We start from the raw sequence: 12,646 nt of genomic DNA, 5'->3' as shown, positions 1-12,646 counted from the left end.
TTCATGCTTTTATAATATCCTAATAAAGTAGTTGTACCTCAAGGTTCTAAATCCATATTTCTTTCTGAGTAAAACTAAGCAATTTTACCAGGCGTTGGTAAGAAACTCAGCATTTCAGAGTTTTCATTTGTTTCCCACAAGGCTTGATGAAATGTGTTTTATTTACTTTCTCCTTTTTCCCCCACAAACCATGACATTTGGCTTACAGGCAATAAGTGACTTTTCCAAACGAAGAGTGACCAACCCTAACAAGCCTTGCCCTTGGTTTAAAGTCCATCATTTTTGCTCCCTATACAAACTGTGTAAAAATGTCATCTCTAAAGTGTTATTACAAGATGGCATTTGTTTTGTCACTCTATATTAATCTATGATTCAATCAACTATACTGCTGCCTGCTTTTTGTTGTCCAAATGTTGTTTTAGAAAGTGTTTGGCAAAGGGTGAAGAGATGGGGTAGTTTTACTCTTAGCCCTTATACTGGACTTATTTTTAATTCAAACACCATCGAATGAGACAGGGTTTATGTAATTATCAAATGATGGCCTGGGTCTAAAAAAAAAACAAGAATAGCTATTACGGGGCTACATACTTTTTTTTTGAAGTTCACAGCTGTCAAAATTCATTATGTATCAAGTTAGTCAATGTAGTATTTTCTTTCCTAAACCTTGAGACCATTTCACAAAGAGTGCAAGTTAAGAAACATTGAAGGGCAAGGTCTCATGTATTCTGTTTCTCAATGAATACCTCATTATGACTTAGCACAAGGTCAAGCACTAATTACTGAATGCCCTTTTTTTGAGTTAAATACAGTGACATATGTCATAAAATTCTTAAATAAAGGTAATAGTGATAGAATGTTGAGACCAAATATTTTGACATAATTCTTCCTTTTACTCATTTTAGCCAATGGAATGCTAAGATGTGAGCTGAATCCCCAAATCTACTATTATGTGACTGCACAAAAGAAGAAATCAACTTAATAAATCTAGCATTTATGTTGCACATTTAATAGGAAGATCTTAAGCCATAATCACTGCTAAGCATCTTCTTGAAGAATTCTTTTAATGCATGCATTAGCTTTGGTTAAATTATTCTGGATTTCAAAGGCAGAAGAATATTTAAAATAGTATGGTTTCAGAAGTGTCATTGTCACAGACCAACTCCAAAAAGAATCCATTGCTAAATTTTACTTCATAGTTCCTTTGTAGACCACTTAGTTAGATTTTAAAAGAGGAAGAAACCATGTGTTGTAATCTGAATGGTCATTAGTTTCACACAAAGAAAAGAACAATAAAATAGAACTAAGAAATCATTCTTCTGATGATTGTCATTGACCTGTTACATCAGTAAACATTCACAGTATGAAGTCTCCCTCCATCTCCAGCATATAAAGTAGTGCAAAGGAAAAGAAAAAAAAAAGGTTTTTGACTGTGAGCAAAACTTGGTATATCTTCTCCAATTTCATTTCCCCTTCATGTTCAGCATTTCTGTCATAAATTTTCAAAATTAATAACAAAATATAGTCAATTTCTAAAGGCCCCTGTAGCCTTTTTAAAAGTTAATTTCCAGTTAAAAATAAACTTTAATTAAATCCATGATAAAAGTGTGACCTATATTCTATTAAATAATTTACTTTCTTTTCTTCTACACAGTAATAATTACAATTTTTTTTAAAAAAAACACAACTACAGAATCCAAAGACATATGAGATGTTATTAAAGCACTGATAAAGCACTGCTCAAATTCATTAGTTCTTAAATAGTAAATACTTCAAATGCCAACTTTTCCCATCATTGCACAATTACTAATAACACTGTCAATTTACTTACACACACAGCTTCCCAGGCACACATAGGCATACATCAACACACTCATAAACGCACATTCTCCATAAAACTCTTTAAACATTTTCCAGTTTATGTGCAAAATTCTTGCATTCTAATAAAAAATATAAAGATAGGTTTGCTCCTATGTAAGCCTTCCTCTTCTCCAAGATGTATCATTTATTTGATATGTAATACAAGTTTAGCAACAAATATGCCATATATAACCGTTAAATGGCGTACTACTGTATGCACTGGACTCAATTGCATATTTCATTTTTGTAACTGTACTCTCTACACACAAATATATTTGGAGATGCTGCAGGGTGGGGTTGGGGGACAATGGCAGGTGGAGAAAGCCATTCACACATCAGTCTCCACAGCTTTTACATTGGAACAGTTGTTTTTCTCTGTCTCACTGTCATCCCCCTTCCCCTGACACTTCTCCTTTGCACACAGAGATTCCTTAACTCCTTCTTCCATTTCTAGATACTCTGACTTGTCCCCCAGGGAAGAAGAAGTAGAGCTCCGAAATTTCTTGAGCAAATTGGAAGGGAGGTATGGGCAACTGACTGCATTCTGGGTCAACTGTGTCTGTTCCTCATTTTCAGTTTCTCTGTGGTAGAAATAGTTAAAGTTAGAGACAATCACTGGCACTGGCAAAGCAATGGTTAAGACACCTGCAATGGCACACAGGGACCCCACAATTTTCCCCCCCACAGTGATGGGCTTCATGTCCCCATAGCCCACAGTTGTCATGGTGACCACAGCCCACCAAAATGCATCTGGAATGCTTTGGAAGTGGGTAGTAGGTTCATCCGCTTCTGCAAAATACACAGCACTGGAAAAGAGGATGACCCCAATGAAGAGGAAGAAGATCAGCAGGCCCAGCTCCCGCATGCTGGCTCTGAGGGTGTGGCCCAGGATCTGCAGGCCCTTGGAGTGCCGGGAGAGCTTGAAGATCCGGAACACTCGGACCAGACGAATGATCCTGAGGATGGCAAAGGACATGGCCTGTTGCTGCTGCCCATTGCCACCTCCCTGTTGCTGGGCCAGGTCCGTGCCCAGAGTGATGAAGTAAGGCAAGATGGACACAATATCAATGATGTTCATGATGTTTTTGAAGAATAGAGCTTGGCTAGGACAGGCAAAGCAGCGGACCACAAATTCAAAGGAAAACCACACGATGCAGACTGTCTCCACTATGAAGAACGGGTCATTGAAAATTGTGTGCCCCGAGTTCTCCAGATGGGGTACCAAGGTATCATTGGATAGTCTACCGTGCCCAACCCCACCAGCACTCAGTGCCATGACGAGGTCTCTGTCGTCCCTGAACTCAGGCAAGGTCTCCAGGCAGAAGATGACGATGGAGATTAAGATGACCAGGACAGACACGATGGCTATGCCCCTCGCAGGACTGGAGCTCTCAGGATACTCAAAGAGAAGCCAGATCTGCTTTTTAAATTCATTCTCTGGCAGCGCCCTGTCCTCCTCCTCTCTCACAAAGCCCTCATCCTCTCGAAACTTGAGCAAGGCCTCCTCTCCCAGCTGGTAGAACTTGACCTCCTCCGTGAAGATATCAAAGGGGACATTGACTGGCCTCTTCAGGCGACCTCCGGACTGGTAATAATACAGGATGGCATCAAAACTGGGCCGGTTCCTGTCAAAAAAATACTCGTTGCGCAAAGGGTCAAAATACTGAGTTCTCTTCTCAGGGTCCCCTAACAAAGTTTCTGGAAACTGGGCCAGAGTTTTCATCTGGGTCTCGAAGCGCAGGCCTGACACATTGATTACCACACGTTCACAGCAGTCACTGTAGCGGACTGAACTGTAGCCACCACCTCCCCCATCGTCCTGAGGCAGCAAGTCCGTGTAGGAGCATCCATCTCCGTGGTCATCTTCACTGTAGTAAAACCTTCCCTCCTCTTCTTCCTCTTCCTCCTCCTCCTCATCTTCCTCTTCTTCACTCAGCTCCTTCAGGATCTTCTCTTCTGATCCACTGGGCATCAGGTCAGCACAATGAGAAAAGGTGCTTGGCCGATGGTGGACTTTCTTTTTCTCAGGCCGTTGGCGCCTCCTTCTCCGACTACCACGGCCGCTCTGAGGATCGTGGGAGCTGCAGGCCCCACGTGACTGGTGGTGGTGGTGGTGGGAGCTCCCACCAGAACCCGCACTGCCTTCCACAGCAGCTGTGGCCGCTGCCACAGCAGCAGCTGCAGCCGCCCGTGAGTGAGCAAGCCTCTCTCGCTCCCGGGCCCTGGCCTGGGCTGCATAACCATAAGGCATGTGACTGTTGCACCCTGAGCTCTCGGCACTCACCATTGCGACCTCCATGGCTGCGGCTTTTGGAAATGGCTGGTTTCAGTTGTAGAAGAAGAAAGAAAAATAGGGCAGCTTCTTTCTTCACCAAATGAAGGTAAGTTTGGAACCCTTAAGCAGATTGCTTGGAAGACTAAGGATATTTTCAGTCCAACTTTGCATTTTCTGTTTTTAAATCAGCACAATCCATGCTCTGTCTTCTCAGGGATTCAACATTGCTCTCCAGAGCTTTGCTGGTCCAGATAAACAGCCTAGCACACTCAAGCCCAAGTCATAAATGACATGGTCTCCAAAACACCTATGTTTTAGGGTGGATGTTCAAATTCAGAAATGTGTCTGGGATGTAGTGGTGACTCGCTGTTGCAAGAATCTTAGGCAGTAAGCATCTAACAGCCAGCAACGGTGCCTATGAAATGAAATACATTTTTCTTCCATGGATACTGTCCAAATCTCAGTCCGTCAAATTTAAATAAAATGCAAATAAGACTTTGGTTTTAGCACTTGTTTTCTAGAGTCAGCTTGACCCATGTTACGATGTGGTTTAAAGTATGTCCAGCCATCACTGCTCCAAAAAATCTGTTAGAATGATTCTCTAGGCTCTTCCCTTTGGGTCTTTAAGGGTTCTCTGGACCCAGGGACAATGCCGAGCTATAGAGAGAGGAAAAGACCTTGGGAGGTAGAGAAGGTGCAAAATGAGGTGTCAGCAGAGGCAAAACCAGCTCTGAGGTCTCCATAGAAATCAAGAAAATGCAGAGCATCTTTCAGTTAACATCATGCAGAAGAAACACATCACCTGCAAAAGGACAGGAAACAGCAGAGGACAAAAATAAAAGAGGAATCAAATCAACTGCACAATCTGAGTGCTTTATTTCATATATAGTTTCCTCTCTTGTTTTCACATGAATCCCATATGCACACCAAGAGTCGTAGAATTTCAAAAGTATGGGACGTGCTGTTCTTGCATTTCTTACTTTACAGCCTTCCTTTACTCTTTGGTTATGATTTCAGTTCAGGCTAGTTTTCAAGGTAACTTAGTTTCACCTCTCTTCATTCTCAACCCTTGTGGCTTTTATTTCCATCTTCACCCTGGTCAATGCCTGGTCTTAATTCTCACTGCCATGATATGTTCTCCATTCCATAATAATAAAGCTGCCAATTACAGCTCTTTGCATCACACACTTCAAGGCATTTTTAAAATGTCCACTCATAAAATATTTCTGAAATACATGCCATCCCACCCATTTCATTCAAGATTCAGAAAATCTGAAGAAAACAGTTTTCTTTAGTGCCAACTCCACCACTTAAAAGAGCCTTAATCATTGTCTCTACAGAGTGTAGATAACAATGTAACCTCCTCCATCCCACATCTGCCGGGATTAAGTTAGATAATGATGTTGATAGAATAGCACTGTTCCTTACAAAGAGTGAATATCAATAAACACTGGAAGTGAGAAATAGCATGGCAGTAACCCATGCTTTCACTGTCTGTCTCCTCAGTCCCAAATGTTCATACTTTTAGTCTACTGTCTGATGTATGGGAAAGATGTGATATAAAGAAATCAAGACACTGAGTCTCTCCAAGGGCCTCTATTGATATTCCTTGATCCTGTGAAGCAAGTCCTAATATTATTTTTTTTTTCTGTCCTCCAGATTCCATTATACTCCCTGCCACTCCTAACCAAGAAGTCTGGTTTCTACATCTCCCTCACATTTCCTCTTGGTCACCACCATGGTACCTTTTCAAGGGAATCCTTGCATTAGTTTTTAAGTCTCAGTGAGGACTTAATTCTCACTCCATAACATTCGGTAGAACCTTATTATTTACCCCTCGCCTTTCTCTGCCCATGCTTATTTCCAATTTAATCGCTGATCACATGCTGCTGGCAGTTGCAGTCTGTTCACATTGCCACTTTGCTACCCCTGGCCCTTCTCTCTGGGTTTGATTTCCCAAGTTCAACTAATTCATTACCCCAGCCAGGACCTGCAAGAACACCTGTCCCTATCTTTGTGTTCCTCTTGCTCCCTCTGTCTTGCAGAACTTGTAAGAATGCAAAGGGTGACCCAGAGAATTGGAAAAAAAAATCCTTAAGCCAGCATTTGGAGCACACTTCTATTGCTGGAAACATTTGGTAGAAAGGGCTCTGCAGCCATTAAAAGGATTCAGCTCTTGACCACCTGCTGCTCACTGCTGATCATATCAACCTAACCACACAGGAGTTTGTAAAATGACAAGCAATGAAGTGGCAAACAGAGGGCCTCCCAGTCACACACATTTCCCTCAGGCAAACAGAATGCGTGGCAATCTGCAAAACCCAGAAAATATTATTTCTGAATTTACCTCCCATGGTATCCCCTTCCTGATGTCTTACTCCTAACTTCATCTTTGGAATATTTATCTTCAGGAAGTCTCCAAGTCGGCGCTTAAAAACCACACCATTACCAAGTATCAGACCAACATTGCTGGAAGACTGGAAGAGGCCAAACAACCTGAGAGTTTGCTCAGTTCCTTCCCCAACTCCCCCAAATTGCTATCACACACTATTTCTCAAAAAAGCCCAAGTGTAATCAAAATGCCTAAATTTGCCTACTGCGCACACTGGCCTTTCCCACCCAACTGACTGCCAGGGAGTCCTGGCCTGGAGGGTCTTCTCAGGTACTACAGGCTCGGCAGGGGGCCTAGTCCCCATGCTCTGTACAAAGCATTTTGCATTTTTTCTTTAATTGTTTAGGTTTCTAAGTTTTTTTTTTTAAATCAAACTCCCTACTCTACCAGCCAAAAACCAAATTATCTTTCTTTTAATTAGCTCCCAGTTACCTCACTATCAAAAGAAAGACAGAAAAGAAAGCAGATGAAAAAGAAACAAAAAAAAAAAAAAAAGAGGAAAAAGAACCTTCCACCTCACACTCCAACCAACAAACCAGACTGGTTTAAAATTTCTACTGCTTCTCAAGGTATTCCTGTTAGGAGAATCTATCAACCTGACTCCCAGGAGCTGTTCTGGAAAAGACTTTGGCAGGGAAATTCTCTTTCTTCTTTGCTGCCATTAAACTAACGGGATTTTGCAAGCTGCCCATTCCTCAATCCCTGTGCCCCCAAAACAACAGCCAACCATTCTGCCCCTCCTCCACTCACCTCCACCCCAAAATCACAGGGATGTCTTCCTCTCCTTCCTGCCACTGTGTTAGTTTGGCAACTGAATCTAAGTGAGACAGAGGAAGAATGGGAAAAATTGGGATAGAGGGAATTGGAAAGGCCAGTACCAGAGAAATACACACTTCAGTGCACGCCATTTACACAGTCCCTATGTGTTGCTCCAATGCTCAGAAAATGCACGCAAATCCAAATGTTGGGAGAGGCAGCAATTCAGCCGGTTCACCAGCTGTTCGTCAAGGAACAGAACCGGTGAAGGTGGAATGAGACCAAAAAAACCTGCTAAATCTAAACCTCACCTAGTCGGGAAACGACATTTTTTAACCGTGCCCTCCCCTCGGGACCTGGGTTCCCGCTCGCTTGGGCTCAGTAAGCAGGGTGCACTCCCCCCAGCCCTGGGGGCTGGCCCCCCGGAGCGCCGCGCCACATCTGCACCTCCCCTCTCCCACCTCCTAGTTTATTTTTAACCACCTTCCATTCATGCCCTTCTGTCACAATTCCGATATTATTTATCCCTCAAATGCCCACTGCTTCTTGACAGGGACAAGAGGAGGGTGGCGGAGATACAGGAAAGGTATCAATACTTACCGTTCCCAGGCGGGGCGAAATATCAAAATAAAAATAAAGAAAATCTCCCCCCTCCGCAGGTTTGTTATTGCTCCCCTCGAGCTCCAACAGCTGGGGGTGGGGACAGAAAGGTCTCCCAGGCGGTAAATGGAAATCACTCCGGTGCGGCAGGTGCAGGTTGCAAAATATCCAGGGAACAAGTTCTGTGTCCTGCCCAAGGTGGGGGTGGAGGGCGGGGGCGGAGAGGGAAGGGGCACAGAGTCTGCGCTGCTGGAGCCCAGGGGAAGTGAAGGGTTAGGATCACCCCCAAGGAAAACCCCAGGACTCTTGGTTCCTCTGCAGGTCACCCAGAAGGGCTTGTCAGGGAAATGAAGTCCAGATTTCCTCACACCCCCACCCGAGAAAAGCAACAAAATCCTAGACAGCAGCGCTCACTTGTTCAGCCCCGAATTGCTGCTCCAGCAAGCATCCCTGGCTGGCTGGCAGGCAGGCAGGCTGGCTGGCAGGCTGGCGCGCTCGCTCGCGGCTGCGGGAGCAGCACACGCCTCCCGGGCCGCGGGCGCGCGGTGGGCGGGCCCAGGCGCGCCGGGGGCGGGGCGTTCGCCGCCTGGGGTTTGCTGGGGGCGCCTCACGGCGCAGCTGGGCGCGCGCAGTCACGAAGCCGTGGCTCCCCGCCCTGGGCCCGGCTCCCCGACGACGCCCAGGCTCTGGGAGATGTTCCAGGAGCCCTTGGCTGTCAACCCCAAAGGCAAGGCGCAAACCCCAGAGGGAAAGGTGGCCACCGCTGGAGCTGGGCTGGGGGTCCTGAAGGCAGCGCGCGAGTCCCCAAAGGGGTTGAAAGGGAGGGCCTTAAGGGGAGAAGCAGTTCCCCCAACGGGGTGTCCTGGGTCTTGCTCTCCTCTCCCTACACCGCTCTCTGGACATCACGCATTGCCTGGCCGCTCCTCCGCAGCCCCTGGGAGCGGGTTTGGAGCCCCTATGCCTCTCTGGAGAGGCCAGCGACTAAGAACCGTGCCTCCGCCTGGGATTGCTTCCAGGTCAAGGCTCCAGAGCTTGCTTGCACGCGCAAATGTGTCGTCCGAGGTCCGGGGTAAAGTCACTGGGGCGCGGAGGAGACAGACTTTAAACAGGTATTGGACTAGGTGGATTAACAATTGGAGAAATGCAAAGGAGGCCCGGGCAAGGAGGGGCGCACTGAAGGCAAAAGTCCCCGGGACTAGAGGAGAGTTGGAGCGCTAGCAACAGGTTGCAAGGTGGACCCGGGGCCAGGGTCTTGGAAAGGCAGGTGAGGAGCTCTGGGAGAAGTTGTTGCTGCCTGAATGAGTAGGACTAGCACCGTGGTTTAGCCGGCTTGCAAGAGGTCTCTATCTTAGTGGTGATATTTCTACCACCTCCCACCTCCATTACAGGTAATAGGGGTGGGGAAGTCGTTGGTACCCCGAAATAGACTCAGAAGTTGTTTATTAAGAGGCAAGCTTCTGAAACGCCTCTGGACCTGGATCTAAAATATATAATTCCCACACATACACCAAGACAAAGATTTGCGAATTCGCCCTCTCACACAACACACAGCGAGAGAGCAAGAGCTAGAGACAGAGGCCCTATCCCCCAACTCCCTCTCTGCCTCTCCCCACCATACACATGCCAAAGCCCAGGTGGCGACCGTGTCTTTGGGCATCTCTCCCAGTTTCCCCTAAGTGGACAAGCAAGCAGCGTCTGAGTTCGCTGCCCAGCTACTGGAGCAGATCCGACCTTTGCCGGTCGGTTGGCTCCGGGGTGGCCACTGTTGTCCTTGGCAGGCAGCTTTGTTCGAGGGCCCAGTTGGGCCTCCTCCTCCTTTTGTGACGTTCAATTAATTATTCAGGGAATTATTCCCGAACTGAATTATAGATATGTCCTACGCTCACTCACCTAGCTGCTGCTCATTGGGCAAAGGACACCCAGAGGAGTGATCCATTCTTTTTGTTCTGCCTTTTAAAATAACTACGTAAGGACAAACAGGACACCTATGGGGGCCTTATTTTCTTGACTTCTTCCAACTAATGCAGCGGGGATTTGCGGTGTAAATGAATTCACCTGTGACTCCCAGCATTCAAAGCTGCAGGCAGTGAAAGGCGCCTGCAGACCCGCTCTAAAGAGAAGCTGTGTCTCAGTGCCTTGCCTGCTGCAGTCCATTCAGGGAGTAGAGGGCAGGTTTGTCCCAAAGTGAAAGCTCCCGGGGATGCTAGCCAAAACCCATCTCTGTTCCAGCACTGTGTGGCAGTCACCACGCAGGCTTTCACATACCGAAAGCAGGTTACTAACTGGTCACTGCTGACTGATTGGGAGGCTGTGTCTTGGAATGGTAAAAGGCAGTGCTGAGGGCATCAGGATCTTAGAACTGGTTTCCCAAAAGCAGTCTGTGTCATCAGTCTGGAGCTGCTATGGTATGCTCTCAGAGAATGAAAGAAAGAACAAATAACGTACTGAAGATGAGAGTTACACTCAAGCATGGGCATTTTAATTGAATCACATTAGAACTTTAAAAGCTATGATTCTTTATGACATTTGCTGCTTGTTCTGATCTTGTCCCTTAGAACTCTTCTTGCATTTCTTAGATATCAAGAATGTAAATTACTGAATTTCAGCAGTTGAATTACTAAAGCACAGCAATACTACACTCATAGGAAAGTTGTCACTTAGGCTGTGCAACAACTATTCACTAAGTAATGCTCATGGAGTATCCACCTGGTATTTAGGTCTGTTCTAAGTTCTTCACATGAGTATTGACTATGATTTGCTAAGCACTTTCTGTGGTTGGTACTATTATCTCGATTTTACAGAAAAGGAGACTGAAGCTTACAGTGGGTAAGTAACTTGCACAGCTTTATGTAGAAATAGGCCTTGCATACCCGAGTCTGCAATGTGGATCATGCCAGTGATTGTAACGCAGGGTCTGAGTTCATTTGACCAACCTGTTGACCACAGACGAATAGACAGATTACAAAGCAAAGGAGTCTCTAGAGTGCAAAGAATGAAACAGCCTCTAATCTGGGGGAGGCAAGCCAGGATTCTCTAGGAAAGGAGAGATATGCCTGGATAATGGTGAAACTTAGAACTAAGGAATACGTAGTACGCATTGTGCCAGAGTGGACCAGAAACAAGTGGAGAGGCTAGGTCAATCAGAAAAATACCTCTCTCTTCCAGCCCCTCCCATTCATTTTCTCTCTCTCTCTCTCTCTCTCTCTCTCTCTCTCTCTCTCTCTCTCTCTCAGATTCCTAGAGACTTAAATGAACACCACACCAACAGATGCTTTACTTGTAGTCAACACTGTTCTACCTTGTGTTAGTCCTAAAAGTTGCTGTTTTGGAGAGGAAGAATTATTCTCTTGACTTTGTTATCAACCCTTCAAAATTCTTTAAGCCTCCCTTCCCTGAATGCAACTTTTACCATAAATAATTCGTCGCTGACTTTGAATTCTGTCAGTGGCAGCACAAGTGCTCCAGACCACACTGTGCAGACTTTGTTTAAAAAGAGGTGAAGGATGGCAGGTTTTTCTTTGTGCAAAGCAGTCTGAGAGGCCCGGTGGGCTAAAGCTAAGTCCATTATAAATGTTTTTGTTCTCTTTGATGACTGTGGTGTATAGTGAATTGCAATATTCTCTTTCCTTCTCTTCTGTCACCCTAACCATCCTGTGTACCTCACTGCAGACAGGTGTACTATCCCAAGCAACTGACACTGTACTGGACCCAGGGTAGAATGCAGATAAATAATGGAAGAGTCTTTCATTTGCCAAGAAACTTCAGTGAATCTGTTGAAGAGATATAAAAGAATGCTTACCCCTGCTTCCAAATGATGGATGTTGGAACTGCCTCAGTTCTATACCTCCACTCCCAAATTCGTGAATGGAAATGTCCTGAACAGCCCATAGCTTCTTATAAAATGTGAATCACTTGGTTTATTTCTTGTAAATGAGGTTTTCAGTGATTTCTTTACTACTACTCCATATTTTATCTTAGGCATGCTCGCAACTGTTCAGGTCTGAAGACATCAGAAGAGCATATTTACTTTTTACTATAGTGACTGACGTGGCCCTTCCAGGCTATTACAACAAAAATGCCATAAACTGTGTAGGTTGTAAACAATCAAAATTTATTCCTCATCATTCTAGAGGCTGGGAAATCCAAGATGATTATGCTGGAAGATTTATTGTGTGATAAAGACCCATTTCCTCATTCGCAGATTGCTTCTTATGACAGGGTACTCACATGATAAAAACTACAATTCATCTCTCTTTAGTATGTGTTACATGGGCATTAACTCCTCCAAATCCCACATCCTAATACAGTTTGCTGGGGGCTTGGAAATCTAGGTTAAAATTTTGGATTAGACACAGCATGTAGATAACAGTGAAAAGCACTGCCCTGGAGACACTGACCATAGCTCTGTGTCAGGCTCAGCAAGCAGGGAGATGGGCTGTCTACCCTCAGTAGATACTTGCAATCCAAAAAGAGAAAATATTCACACGGTAGAATCTAAAGGGCTTCCCACAAGGGGTAGGGGCTAGAAGCACTTAATTGCAATTGTGATGAAAAGTTCTTGGGGCCAAAGGAATTCCGTTTGAAAGAGCCACTGAGGGTGAGCATGAGTAAGGAAAAGCAAAGGGCCAGGTGCTGTGGCACAGCAAGTTAATCCACAGGTTACAAAACTTCCATCCCATATCAAAGTGCCTTATCCAGTCTGGCAGGAGCCAATATGGAATGAAAAGAGAAGCAGCAATTATGAACTCAAACATGTCATTCTTTAC

General features: G+C 45.1%; 1 protein-coding gene across 5 annotated transcripts in view; it reads right to left on the bottom strand.

Moving 5' to 3' along the window:
* The window catches only part of KCNA4 (potassium voltage-gated channel subfamily A member 4), a 61,717-nt gene that overhangs the window by 16,961 nt on the left and 32,110 nt on the right, over window positions 1–12,646 (bottom strand). For 2 of the 5 annotated variants that reach the window (XR_009245302.1, XR_009245301.1), the window contains exon 1: window positions 7,881–8,018. The exons of 1 other annotated variant lie outside the window; for it this stretch is intronic. Coding sequence is in view for 2 of the 4 variants with exons in the window: in XM_004585438.3 (XP_004585495.2) it covers window positions 2,186–4,156 (1,971 nt within the window). In the remaining 2 variants the exon portion in view is untranslated. Of the gene's footprint in view, window positions 1–458; window positions 4,935–7,880; window positions 8,020–12,646 lie in introns of those variants that run through there. 2 more of the 5 variants (XM_004585438.3, XM_058663235.1) reach the window with 2 other exon arrangements.

Source organism: Ochotona princeps, chromosome 4, assembly GCF_030435755.1.
Source record: "Ochotona princeps isolate mOchPri1 chromosome 4, mOchPri1.hap1, whole genome shotgun sequence".
In the NCBI taxonomy this organism is placed as follows: Eukaryota; Metazoa; Chordata; class Mammalia; order Lagomorpha; family Ochotonidae; genus Ochotona; species Ochotona princeps.
Note: the sequence above shows the minus strand (reverse complement) of the source record. Positions and strands in the feature narration are given on the sequence as shown.